Genomic DNA, 14,585 nt, shown 5'->3' on the forward strand with positions numbered 1-14,585 from the left:
TTTCACAGATGGTAACCTCAAACGGAAATCATTCAGTTACATAATCTACAATAGTAATATTATTTTACCCATTAGCGAAGTCAGTATAGCCCCAGTGCAAGAAGCGAGCATCTGCTGAAGAGGTGTCACTTTGGTAATCTGCGGCCCCTCTGATTCAGGATCCATATTTTTAACTGACTGAAGAAAAATCTGTTAAGGAAAAGATGTAAAATGAAAGTTTAATGAAAATGCCCTTAAGTTGGATTGCTATAAATTAAACTATAAAAACAACCAGTATTAGTATCGAAACACATGTTGTTGACCAGTATCAAAAATAAATACTTAAGTTCTATACAAAGGCAATACACAACTGTCATTAATAAAATATGTACTCTGATTTTCCAAAAACAACAATGCACTTCCGCTGTGTGAGCAGCAACAGATTTGTAAGACATGTAAGAGAGCAAAAAGAAAACAGACTCAGGCCACGTAAGAGAAGGCAGGCACCTGACCAGTCAGTCTCAGACCCGGGCCACGTAAGAGAAGGAAGGCACCTGACCAGTCAGTCTCAGACCCGGGCCACGTAAGAGAAGGAAGGCACCTGACCAGTCAGTCTCAGACCCGGGCCACGTAAGAGAACGAAGGCACCTGACCAGTCTCAGACTCGGGCCACGTAAGAGAAGGAAGGCACCTGACCAGTCAGTCTCAGAATTTGTGCATTCAGCCTGAGAAGAACTACTCAGATATTTAGCAAATATATCACTATTTGTACTGCATACCAAAAGCTGCTACTAAGGTATAAAATAAAAACATATAATCTTCAAAAGAAGCATTATCTTAGAAAAATTTGATGAGAAAATATATACTCCTTTGTAAAAAGCCAGTTAGTATAACCACTAGCAACATAAGGCTGTCATCTTTTCAAATGTCTATGTCCACACAAATACATATATATGTGTGTCCATATGTATATAATATATACAGACACACATGTACATGCAAATTACATAACTGATCAAATATGTACAAACATTCACAGATCTGTGTACATGCATCTTTTTTAAAAATCTTGTTTAAAAAACATAAATAGGTTCTGATGCCTCAGTGGCTCAGTTAAGCATCTGACTCTTGGTTTTGGCTCAAGTCATGATCCCAGGGGTCATGAGAAGAAGCACCATGTCCAGCTCCACGCTCAGTGCAGAGTCAGCTTGAGATTTTCTGCCTTTCCCTCTCCCTTTGCCCCTCCCCCTACTTTCGCGAGCAAGTGCTCTCGCTCTCAAATAAACAAAATCTTTAAAAAAATAAACATTCCTATTGTTTAGTGGCCAGAGTGGACACTTAAAAATATTTTGCAGACATTGCATCAGTAAATATAGATGTACATTATCATTTTTAATACAGTTTTTGATTATATTTAATCAGTCTCATATTGTTAGACTTATGTTACTGTCAAATCTTCCTTATTCACTTGTTCATATACTCTTATATAAGTATCTCCATATACACAACCTTTTATAGTCTTCCTAGAATTACTATAGAAGAAAAAGTAAGATTGTGAGGCTCAACTAAAAACTTGAGACAAATTGCCAAAATGCTTTCCAGAAAGGATGGACCAATTTACACTTCCATTGGAAATAAATGAGTTCCTATTAATCCAGAATTTCACCAAACTCTCATTACATACCACTTATTTTTTTACGAACAGTTTGAAAGTAGTTTGCATATAACACACCGTTATTCTAATTACCTCCGAATATTCTTGTATTTCACAGTAACATTATCAAATTGAGGAAACTCAGTACTCTATAGTTTATATTCCAATTTTATCAATTATCCCAATAATGAATTTTATAAAAATGAATGGTAGTTTTATTGTTTCTTTAGACTTTTATTATTACTCACCTGGTTTAAGTCTTTTCCTCAACTCTATGCTCCAGTATCTGATTGTCTGTAACATCAGTAGCTGAAAATCTATAGTGAAAAATGAAAGTAATTGTCTTATCTTTTCACACAAGAAATGGAGAACCTAAAGGAAAGGAGCATGTAAAAAAACCTTGGGTGCCTGGGTGGCTCAGTCGTTGGGCGTCTGACTTCGGCTCAGGTCATGATCCCAGGGTCCTGGGATCAAGCCCCGCATCGGGCTCCCTGCTCCGCAGGAAGCCTGCTTCTCCCTCTCCCACTCCCCTTGCTTGGATTTCCTCTCCTGCTGTCTCTCTCTCTGTCAAATAAATAAATAAAATATTTAAAAATAAATAAATAAAAAATAAAAAAAAACTTAAAAGACAAATCAAATATTTACTGAAACACCTCCTATTAAGTACTTTAGGAATATGAAGAGCATTCCACAAATGCTCACATTACATTTATTAAACTTCATTTATAAAACTTCATTTCGTATAACAGACTTCAGGGCACCTGGGTGGCTCAGTCAGTTAAGCTTCTGCCTTTGGCTCATGATCCCAGGGTCCTGGGATCAAACCCCACGTCTGACTCCTTCCCCAGAGGAGAGTCTGCTTCTCCCTCTCCTTCTGCCTCTCCCCCTGCTCGTGCTTGCTCTCTCTCTCTCTCTCAAATAAACAGAATCTTAAAAAAAAATAGTATAATAAACTTCATTTATTAAACTTCATTTATAAAACCTCACTCTGTCCCGGTAAATTTATTCTGCTTAAAAAACAAACAATTCTCAAGGCACCTGGGTGGCTCAGTTACGTGTCTGACTCTTATCTCAGCTCAGGTCTTGATCTCAGGGTCATGAGTTTAAGCCTGGTGTTGGGCTCCACACTGGGCATGGAGCCTACTTAAAAAAACAAAACAAAACAAAAAATTCTAGAAGCTGAACACTCTGATCAATCTTGGTATCATGAGTCAATCAGATTTTGAGACACAAAATTAAGTAACTGCATTATCTATTAAGTATTTTTTTTGGGGGGGAAACCTTTAATTTTAATCTAAACAATCCATTAGATCTAAGTTCCAATTTATAGAAAATTAAGAGACTAAAGTAACAGGGTAAAGGATACCACAAAACAGGATAAGTTGTAATACCATATAAGACTACTGTCCTGGTTCTTCAACAACTACCATTAAGGTGGGAAAAGGTAGCAGGAAGGGAGAACTGTTCTAGAAGAAGGGAATCTTTTGAGAGTTACCAACCAAATACATCCTGGTTCAAATAAATAAAATTTTAAAAGTCAGTTTGAGAGTACATAAATCTGAATATGGGCTGGATATTAGATAATATTAAAAATTATTTTTTGGAGAGAGAATGGTACTACAACAATAATAGTTTAATACCAGTTATAATAAAAGTGTCTTCTTTTTTTTAAGAGATTCATACTGTAAATATTAAGGGCTAAATTTTATAATAGTTGTAGTTCACAATGCTTCAGAAAAAACAAATATTCTAATGTTAACAATCTGCTAAATCTAGGTGGTAAGTATACCATAAATATTTTTACTGTTCTATTATTTTTCTATATTTGGAAAAATGTGAACAACAGGATTTTCAGTTTGTGAAACAGTAGAATCTTTAGGTCTAAGAAAATACTTCTAACATTCGTTTATATGAACATGCTTAAGTGGGAAAATAATGTACATATGGTAGAATATGGGTACACTCCTCCTCCAGAAGTAAAAAGTAAAAAGGCCTACAATGCTTTATTTTGACATCTATTTGAGCGAAGTTGTCACCTGGATTATGCTCAAACCTGAAACTAAAGCCAGAAAAACTGATACAAAAGCAAAAATGAACTCTTGGGACTTCAAGATAAAAACCTGAACAGTGAAGAACAGTCAACAAAACTAAAAGGCAGCCTGTGGAATGGAAGAAGATATTTGCAAATGACATATGTGAAAAAGGGTTAGTATCCAAAATCTATAAAGAACTTATGAAACTCAACACCCCCCAAAACCCAAATAATCCAGTTAAGATATGGGCAGAAGACACAAATAGATACTTTCCCAGAGTAGACATCCAGATGGCCAACAGACACATGAAAAGATGCACAACATCACACATCATCAGGGAAATACAAATCAAAATCACAATTAAGACACCACCTCACACCTGTCAGAATGGCTAAAACTAATAACACAGGAAACAACAGGTGTTAGCATGTATGTGGAGAAAGGGGAACTTTCTTACACTGTTGGTGGGAATGCAAGCTGGTGCAGCCACTCTGGAAAACAATACGGAGGTTCCTCAAAAAGTTAAAAACAGAACTACCCTATGATCTAGCAAATGCACTAATAGGTATTTACCCAAAGGATACAAAAATACTGATTTGAAGGGGCACATGCACCCTCATATTTATAGCAACATTATCAACAATAGCCAAATAATGGAAAGAGCCCAAATGTCCACTGACTGATGAATGGATAAAGGAAATGTGGGGGATATATATATACACACACACATACACGCCCAGACACCATAGAATATCACTCAGCCATCAAAAAAATGAAATCTTGCCATTTGCAATGATGTGGATGAAACTAGAGTGTATTATGCTAAGCAATATAAATCAGAGAAAGACAAATACCATGTGATGTCACTCATGTGAAATTTAAGAAACAAAACAGATGAACATAAGAAAAGGAAAAAAAAAAGAGAGGGAAGTAAACCATAAGAGACTCTTAACTATAGAGAACAAACTGAGGGTTGATGGAGGGGAAATGGGCTGGCAATGGGCTAAATGGATGATGGGCATTAAGGAGGGCATTTGTGTTGAGAACTGGGTGTTATATGTAAGTGATGAATCACTAAATTCTACTCCTGAAACCAGTATTACACTATGTTAACTAACTAGAATTTAAATAAAAATTGAAAAACAAAAAAGGATTAGGGGAATATCCAAGTCAGAAGATAGTAAATCACACAAACTTCGTATCATCAGAATTTTTATTTTTTCAAATTTATGTTAAATGCAATCTCATAGTCTTGATTTACCTTCCCCTGCTCAGTAAATGATGCTGAACATCTCTTCACTTGGCAACCACCATTCTACCTTCTCAAGAATTTTACTACTTTAGATACTTATGTAAGTGGAAATGTGCAGTATTTTTGTTTCTGTGACTGACTTATTTTACCCAGCATAATACTCTAAAATTTCAAATACGTATCATATGACAGGATTTCCTTCATTTAAAAGGCTAAATAGGGGCATCTGGGTGGCTCAGTGGGTTACACATCTGACTCTTGGTTTCAGCTCAGGTCACAATCCCAGGGTCATGGAATCAAGCCCCGCACTGGGCTCCATGCTCAGTGTGGAGTCTACTTGAGATTCTCTCTCCCTCTGCCCCTCCCCCTGCTCATGCATCCCTCTCTCTCTCTAAAATAAATAAAAACTTTTTTGAAAAGGCTAGGGGTGCTCAGGTGGTTTAGTAGGTTAAGCATCTGCTTCTGGCTCCCCTCATGAGCTCAGGGTCCTAGGATAGAGCCCTGCATCTGGCTTCCTGCTCCACAGGGAGTCTGCTTCTCCCTTCCTCTTTGCTCCTCCCCCTGGCTTGTGTGCACGTGCTCTCTCTCAAATGAATAAAATCTTTTTTAAGATTTTATTTGTTTATTTGACAGAGACAGAGAGAGAGGGAACACAAGCAGGGGGAGCTGAAGAGGGAGAAGCAGGTTCCCCACTGAGCAGGGAACCCGATGTGGGGTTAGATCCCACAACGCTGGGATCATGACCTGAGCTGAAGGCAGACACTTAACGACTGAGCCAACCAGCACCCTCATATGAATAAAATATTAAAAAAAAATTTTTTAAAGGCTAAATACTTTATTTTATGTATATACATTTTCATTATTTCACCTACTGATGGGCAAAAAATTTAGACTGTTTCTACCCCTTAACTGTGTATAATTCAATGAACATGGGATTTCAAATATCTTGAGATTCTGATTTCAATAATTTTAGATAAATATCCAGAAGTGGGATTGTTAAATCATATGGTTGCTCTATTTTAAATTTTTTGAGGAACCATTTTCCATAGCAGCTACACCATTTTACCAACAATGCACAGGGTTCTGACTTTCCACATCTCCATCAGCACTTGTTACTTTCTGCTTTTGTCTTTAATAATTGTCATCATAAAAAGTATGAAGTGACGTCCTGTGACTTTGATTTCATTTGCCTGGTAATTAGTGATGCTCAGTGTCTTCATATTTCTGTTGGTCATTTGTATGTTTTCTTTGGAAAAATGTCTATTAATGTCCTTTATCCATTTTTTATTCTAGTTATTTGTTTCTTACTGAGTTGTAGTTCATTCTATATTTTGGATACTAATCTCATATCAGATGTATGGTTTGTAAATATTTTCTCCCATTCCATAGACTGTCTTTTCACTCTTGATTTTGTCTGTAGCTGTATAGAAGCTTTTTAGTTTGATGCAGTCAAAATTGCCTTTTGCTTTTACTGTCAGCGCTTGTGGTGTTATACACATGAAATCATTGCCAACATCAATGTTATGAAGTTTTTCCTTATTTTTTCATCTAGGAGTTCTATAATTTTAGGTCTTACAGTGAAGCCATTAATCTACTTGGAATTGATTTTTGTGTGTAGCGTGAGAGAAGGGTCAAAATTCTTACCGTTAACATAGGGAAGTTTATCTGTCTTTCCCTTTATAGACAACACCTTTCTGATTCTTCTTTAAGCAATCTTTCTTTACTCAAGAGTCCATAAGATACCTGCCTACATTCTCTCCTTATGTATTTTAAAGTTGTGCTGACAAGTTTTAAATCCTTAATTTATGCAGAATTTTTAAAATAGCATGTGAAATAGGGAACCAAGTTTTTTCCCATGTGAAAACAAATACTTTCTCCAAGCTCCAATTTTTTAGAAAGATTTTATTTATTTATTTGGGGGGGGTTGTCTGCTGCGGGAGGGGCAGAGGGAGAAGCTGACTCCCCTGCTGAGCAGGGAGCCCAATGTGGAACCTGATCCCAGGACCCCGGGACCATGACCCCAAGGCAAAGGCAGACACTTAATGACTGATCCACCCAGGCACCCCCAAGCTCCAATTATTAAATAATTCCTCTTTTCTCCTCTAAACTGATAACTACTTTGTTAAACCTAAATTCTATTCCTTTGTGGAACTGTTTCTAGGCTCTCTATTCTATTCTCCTGATTGACTTATCTATCCTTAAAGTGTATCAGACTGTACCACTAGGGAGTCATAAGAAGCCCTTATATTTGGTAGGGTAGGTCCACCCTACCTGTTCTTCAGAAGTGTCATGGTGGCTCTTGGCCCTCAGGTCCTTCACGTAAGTTTAAAAATCCTCTAAGTTCCTTGAAAAATCTCTTTAGGATTTTAGTTGGAATTGCACTGAATCTATAAAGATAGTATCTATGAATACTGTCTCTTCTTACATTTATTCGAGTCTTCCTTTATGTTGTAAGAAGTTTTAACATTTGTCGTATAGATATCTTTGTGCCATTGCTGTGACAGATCCAACTCTAGCTATCCAGTAGTCACTAATACTAATATAAACAGTATTTTCCTTCTAATTATATATTCTCTCTGCTGTTAAGATATGGAAATAATTTTGTACATTAACTTTATATCCAGCCAACCTTACTGAAGAAAAACCACTGATTGTAATTGATTTATAGACTCTAGTTTTTTCCCATAGAAGTTTACATTGTCTGCAAATAGTAAGTTTAATTTCTGCCCTTCACACTCAGCATATTACATTTTAGTTTCCTTATTGTAAAGGCTAGGATCTTCAACATAACATTAAAAAGTGGTGAAAATGAGTATTCTTATTCCATTCCTGAATTTTAAAAAAAATTCTAAGATTCCACATTAGGATAATGTTTGCTCTGATACTTTTTATTTTTATTTTTTTACAAGATTCATCTTTTTTTTTTTTGATTCCCCATGTAAGTGATACCATGCAGTATTTGTCTTTCTCTGTCTTGTTTATTTCACATAAGTATAACCTTAAGGTCCAACCACATTTCCCCAAATGGCAGGATTTCCTTCTTTCTCATGGCTGAATAATATTGCAATGTATATACACATGTATCACATTTTAAATTTTACTTATCTTTTCAACATTTTAAACTGAAGCAGAGTTGACAGAATATATCAATTTCAAGTGTACAAAATGATAATTAGACAATTATATATGTTACAAAATGTCATGATATAGTTACAATCTGTCACTATGAAGTTATTAAAATGTTATTGACTATATTCTCTATGCTGTACTTTTCATCCTGCCTTATTTTAGAACTAAAAGTTTGTACCTCTTAACCCTGCTCACCTATTTTGCCCAGTCCCCCACTGCCCTCACGTCTGGCAACCACCAATTTGTTGTCTACACATGAGTTTTTGGGTTTTCTTTACAATGTCTTCATTTGTTTTGCTTTTTTGATCCCACAAATATGTGAAATCATATAATATTTGACTCTATTTGATTTATTTCATTTAGCACAATACTATAGATCAAATCATGTTGTCAAAAATGACGATTTTAATGGCTGAGTAATATTCCAATGTAAATATATGCTACATCTCCCTTAGCTATTCATCTACTGATAAGACATTTAGGTTGTTTCCATATCTTGGCTATTGTAAATAACACTACAATAAACATAGAGGTGCATATATCTTTACAAATTAGTGTTTTGTTTTCTTTGGGTAAATACACCACAGTGGAATTATTGGATATTTCTATTTTTAATTTTTTGAAGAACCTCCATCATGTTTTCCATAGTGGCTGCACCAATTTACATTCCCACCAATGGTACATGAGGGTTTCCTTTTCTCCACAATCTAATCAACATTTATTTTTTTGTCTTTCTGATACTGGCCATTCTGACTGGTGTAAAGTGTTAACTCATTGTAGTTTTGAATTGCATTTCCCTGATAATTAGTGACAATAAACACGTTTTCATGTGTCTGCCATCTGTAAATCTTCTTTGGAAAAATGTCTTTTTGGATCTTTTGTTCATCTTTACATTTGTCTATGTTTTTGATATTGTATGAGTTCTTTATAAGTTTTGGATATTAACCTCTATTGGAAAAATCATTTGCAAATATCTTCCCCATTCACTAGCTTGCCTTTTTGTTTTGTTGATGGTTTCCTTTGCTCTACAGGAAGATTTTAGTTTCATATAGTCCTGTTTATTTTTGCTTTTTCCCTTGAGGTGACTGATCCAGAAAGAAATATTACTAAGACTGACATCCGAAAGTTTACTATGTTGTTGTTGTTGTTAAGTTTTATGGTTCCAGGTCTTACATTTAGGTCTTTAGCCCATTTTGAGTTTATCTTTGTACATGGTCTAAGAAGTGGTCCAGCTTTATTCTTTCGCACGTACCCACCTAGCTTTCCCAACACCATTTTTTGAAGAAATTGTCACCTCCCGTGGTATATTCTTACCTCTTTTGTTATAAATTAATTGACCATGTTAAGTGTGAGTTTATTTCTGGGCTGTTCCACTGATCCACGTGATCTTTCCTGTTTCACTCCTGTTTCACCATACTGTTTTGGTTACTAAAACATAGTATACTTTAAAATCTAGGATTATGACACCTTCAGCTTTGTTCTTTCTCAAGACTGCTTTGGCTATTCAGGGTCTTTTGTGGTTCTACGAAAATTTTATTATTTGTTTCAGTTCTGTGAAAAATGCTATTGGTATTTAAGTAGAGATTGCATTCAATCTGTAGACTGCTTTGGATAGTACAAACATTTTAACATATTAACATAAAATATTAACATGAAAGTATTAATTCCTTCAATCCATGAGCATGGAGTAACTGGAGTTCATACAGAAACGAGAGCACTGGCAAAGGTAACAAGGATAAATATAAAAGAAAATGGATAAAACAATAAAGTAAATTTCTGCTGATAAGCATACACTATATAAAGATGTAATCTGTAGGACCACAAAGGCACAAAGGCGGATGGTAAGGAATGGAGCTATATGAAAGCAAATATTTATATACTACTAAGATTAAACTGGTATTAATTCAAACCAGATTGTTGTAAGTTAAAATACTAATTGTAATCACCTCAGAAACCACCAAAAAAAAAAAAAACCCAAAACAAGAAAACAAAAAACCCCCCAAAAATAAAAAAAAACACACATCCATAAAATGTACTAGAAGAAGTGGAGTTCTGATCCAAGATGGTGACAAAGACCCTGAACTCCCTTGGACACACTAAATCTACACCTATTTATAGAGCAATTCCTCTTAAAGAACTTAAAGCTTCTGCACAAAAAAAAGATAGAATATATATAGAAAGGCTAGAGAGACCACATAAAGGATAGCAAAAGAGATGGAGAGAAGATAATGAAGGGAACCCCCAAATGCAGGGAACTGTAGTGGAAGTGTAGGAGTGCTGACAATACTGATTCCATCCTTGGACCTCCATCTTGTTCTTTTCACTCAATGATCCTTCTTGGGCTATGTGTTCCAGGCCCCTTGGAGACTAATCTATATACCTTAGAAATGCCTGCCAAGGTCACAATAGGGGAAGACTTGTTTTGGCCTCCCCTGAATCTGTTAAGGATAAGTCTTTCCCATTCCTGATACACAGGTGGTGCCACAAGATCCAATTAAAGGCAGAATTCTGTCAATTAGGTGCAAACAAACCCTTCGAGGTACATGCCAACCCTTTAACCTCACAACAGTGCCCTTCTGCATGTCCACTTATTCTATAAAATCTGATTAAGGTCCAGACTTTGCAGAGAAAAACTATGCAGTTGCCGTGGATCATCCTCTAGCTAAACCTCCCCTGTCAGTAAGTTACCCTGAATAAAACTCTGTGTAAACTGTACAAAATCGCCTGCTTTGTTTTTCAGTCTCAAAGTACCTTTTCAGTTTGGGGAGACTTTACTGTCCGTCCCCACCTTCTAAAAGGGAAGGGATAGTACTGAGGAACCTAGAGCAGATTTGTCTGCCTTGGGGCATAGGAAAAAAAAAGGCTTGGTTTAAAAGACCCAGCCTCAGAATTCCACCAGTGGGGAAGCTGCTGGACCTCTCTTCAGGTTGGAGGAGCTGGTGAGTGCTACAGTTTATGTTCACCCTCTGCCCTGATAATGCAGACTGGAGCAGAGTTCTGGGCACCACTGCTGGCCTGCCACCTTAGTAAGCCCTGCCATAGCTCTGGATGACCTGGTACACAGAAAAAACATGCAGGTTTAAAAGAGCAACTAAAATATAAAGGATCCAGTCCTAGACCTCTACCAAACAGCGAGGGAGCTACTGGAATTCTCTCTCGGTCAGTGATGCTGGTGAGCACCATGGTTTATATTCCCTTCCACACTGATAGCATGCACAGGAGCAAGGTCCGGGTGCCACAGCTGCCCTACAGTTTCAGTGAGCCCCAGGTCCCAGCCCACACTGGACCTATCAGTCCCACCAAGGTAGCCCCAGTACAATATATACCCATCTGGTGGGTGCTCACTACAGCTCTGGCTGTCATGCCAAGGTGACACAGATGTAAGCACCCCAGAACACCTCAGGCCTACACCATTTCAACTCCTACAACATTTCACCCCCAGCACAGAGCACTTTGAGACCTCCTGGCTCATGCCTGTTTCAGCTCCAATCACCCTGGAAAGCTGTCCCCTTCATGGAGTGCCCCAGGACACCCCAGCCCATGCTGGCCTTGGCTCCAATCACCTTGCCAGGACACACTCTGCAATGAGCACCCTTGGACACCCAGGCTTCAGCTTCAGCTGTCCTCCCAGGGCACTTTCTGAGTGGAAAGCCCAGGGACCACCCCAGCTCAAGCCCACTTCAGCTTCGGCTATCCTGCCAGGGTGCCTTCTTCATGGAGAGCCCTGGAACTGCCCTTTACCATGCCTGCTTCAGCTCTGGTCATCCCACCAGAGCAGCCCAACATGGAGTACTCCAGGCCCCCAGCACATGCCAGACACAGCTCCAGCCAGTCAAAGTCACCGGGCACACACAGTCCACACAGGATTTGACCATACACAAGACCATTTCTTCATGTGTAAAAGTACTAATTTCACCAATTCATAGAAATAAACACAGCAAAATCAAGCAAATGAGGAGACAGAAGATGCTCCAAATGAAGGAATAAGAAAAAAAAAGAACAGTAATAAGTAATATGCCAGATATAGAGTGGAAAGCAGTAATCACAAAGATACTAACCAGACTGAAAAGAACTGAGTGAGAATTTCAACAAAGAGATAAAAAACATAAAAAAAGAAAAAAAAATCCAAAGTTAAAAAATACAGTAACTGAAATGAAAAATATACCACAGGGAATCAACAGACTTGTGGATGGAGAACAGTTATGCAACCTGCAACACAGGGTAATGGAAAGCACCCAAACTCAGCATCAGAAAAAAAAAAAAATTAAAAAAATGAGGATAGGTTAAGGGATCTCTTAGACAACACTGAGTGAACAAATGTTATGTTATAGGGCTCTCAGAAAGGAGAGAGAGAGAGAAAGGAGCAGAAACCTTATTTGAAGAAATAATAGCTGAAAAATTCCCTAAATGGGGAAAGGAAACAGACATCTAGGATAAGGAAGCATAGAGAGTTCCAAACAAGATGAACCAAAGGAGGTCCACAGTAAGACACCTAAGTATTAAAATGACATAGGTTAAACACAGAAAATTTTAAAGCCAGCAAAGGAGAAACAAAAAAAGTTACAGATAAGGGAAACCCCATAAGGCTATTTGCTGATTTTTCAGCAGAAATTCTGTAGGCCAGAAGAGAGTGGCATGATATATTCAGAGCTGAAAGGAAAAAACCTGCCACCAATACTCAATTCAGCAAGGTTATCATTCAGAATTGAGGGTTGTCCAGATGAATGAAAGTTAAGGAGTTCATCACCAGTAAACCACCCTTACAAGAACTGTTAAAGGAACTTCTTTAAGTGGAAAAGGTGATACTCAGAAGCAAAAAAATTATAAATAATAAGATATAAAACATGACAAAGTATACATAAAACATTGAAAAGGGAGTAAAAAAGTTCTTTTAGAATGTGTTTGAACTTAAATGACCATCAATTTAATATAAATTCCTATATGTCTAAGATTTTATACATGAATCTCATGGTAACCACAAACCAAAAACCTATAATAGTTATACAAAAAATAAAGAGAAAGCCAAGCAAAACACTCCAGAAAGTCATCAATCAAGGGAAAGAGAGCAAGAGGGAAAAATAAGGTAACAGAGAATTACTAAAAACAATTAACAAAATGGCAGTAAGTACACACCAATCAATACTTTAAATGCAAATAGTCTAAATATTCCAATCAAAAGACATAGGGTGACAGAATGGATAAAAACCCAAGACCCATCTATATGCTGACTACAAGAGACTAATTTCAGACCTAAAGACACTGAAAGAATGAAAGTGGAAGGATGGAAAAAGATACCACACAAAGAGAAGCAAACCAAACCAAACCAAACCCTTTGGTGTAAACACTTAGAAAAAATAGATTTTAAAACAGAGACTGTAATAAGACACAAATAAGGGATTTATATAATGATAAAGGGGCAAATTCAAACAAGAATTTAACAATTGTTATGATTTAACAATTGTAAATATCCACAAACCTAACACTGGAGCACCTAAATACATAAAGCAAACATTGGGGGGGGACTTTAACACCCCTTATATCAATGGGTAGATCATCCAAACAGAAAATCAATAAGGAAACAGTGTTTTGAACAAAACATTAGACCAGATGGACCTAAAAAATATATACAGAACATTCCATCAAAAAGAACGTACATTTTGTTTTTGAAGTGCACATGGAACATTCTCCAGGATAGATCACATGAAGGCCACAAAACAAGTCTTAATAAATTAAGAAGACTGAAATATCATGCATCTTTTCCCACTACAACAGTAAGAAACTAGAAATCAATCAATCACGAAAAAAAAACCCCACAAGAAAACACAAACACATCAAGGCTATACAACATGCTACTAAATGGCCAATGGACACCAAGAAATCAGAGGAAATTAAAAAAATACATCTAGACAAATAAAAATATAATGGTCCAAATTCTTTGGGACGTAGGAAAGGCAGTTCTAAGAAATAAATTTAAATGACAGAGGCCTACCTCAAGAAAAAAGTATCAAAAAGCAATCTAACCTTACATCTAAAGAAACTAGGAGAACAAAAAGAAAATATGTAAGATCAGAGAATAAATGAAATAGAGACTAGAAAAAGAAAAAAAAATTGATGAGATGAAGAGCAGGTTCTTCAACAAAACTGATAAGCCTTTAGCCTAACTCACTAAAAAAAGAGGACAGAAAATGAGAAACAAAAAACAGTAACAACTGACACCATATAAATACAAAAAAAATTCTAAGAGAATACTATGAAAAATTATATGCTTGGAATTTAGATAACCTACAAAAAATGGATAAACTCCTAGAAATACACAATTTTCCAAAACTGAATGAAGAAGAAATAGAAAATCTGAACACACCAATTACTAGTAATAAAATGGAAACAGTAATCAAACAACTTCCAATAAACAAAAGTCCAGAACCAGATGTATTCACAGGTGAATTTTACCAAACATTTAAAGAATAGTTAATATCTGTTGTCCTCAAACTATTCCAAAAAACAGAAGCAGAAAGAAAGCTTCCAAATATATTCTATG

General features: G+C 36.5%; 1 protein-coding gene across 2 annotated transcripts in view; it reads right to left on the reverse strand.

The window, feature by feature from the left end:
- The window catches only part of SLC25A40 (solute carrier family 25 member 40), a 63,238-nt gene that overhangs the window by 39,616 nt on the left and 9,037 nt on the right, over positions 1 to 14,585 (reverse strand). Inside the window, exons 2-4 of one of the 2 annotated variants that reach the window (XM_088018440.1) lie at positions 2,033 to 2,197; positions 1,882 to 1,950; positions 69 to 189 (exon numbers count right to left, since the gene is read on the reverse strand). In XM_088018440.1, the coding sequence (XP_087874566.1) occupies positions 69 to 165 (97 nt within the window). In that variant the 5' untranslated portion in view covers positions 166 to 189; positions 1,882 to 1,950; positions 2,033 to 2,197. The remainder of the gene's footprint in view (positions 1 to 68; positions 190 to 1,881; positions 1,951 to 2,032; positions 2,198 to 14,585) is intronic. The other variant, XM_028120401.1, reaches the window with a different exon arrangement.

The sequence above is a fragment of the Eumetopias jubatus genome, unplaced genomic scaffold (assembly GCF_037043125.1).
Source record: "Eumetopias jubatus isolate StellerSeaLion01/CBP00866 unplaced genomic scaffold, mEumJub1_p1.0 scaffold_14, whole genome shotgun sequence".
NCBI classification, from domain to species: Eukaryota; Metazoa; Chordata; class Mammalia; order Carnivora; family Otariidae; genus Eumetopias; species Eumetopias jubatus.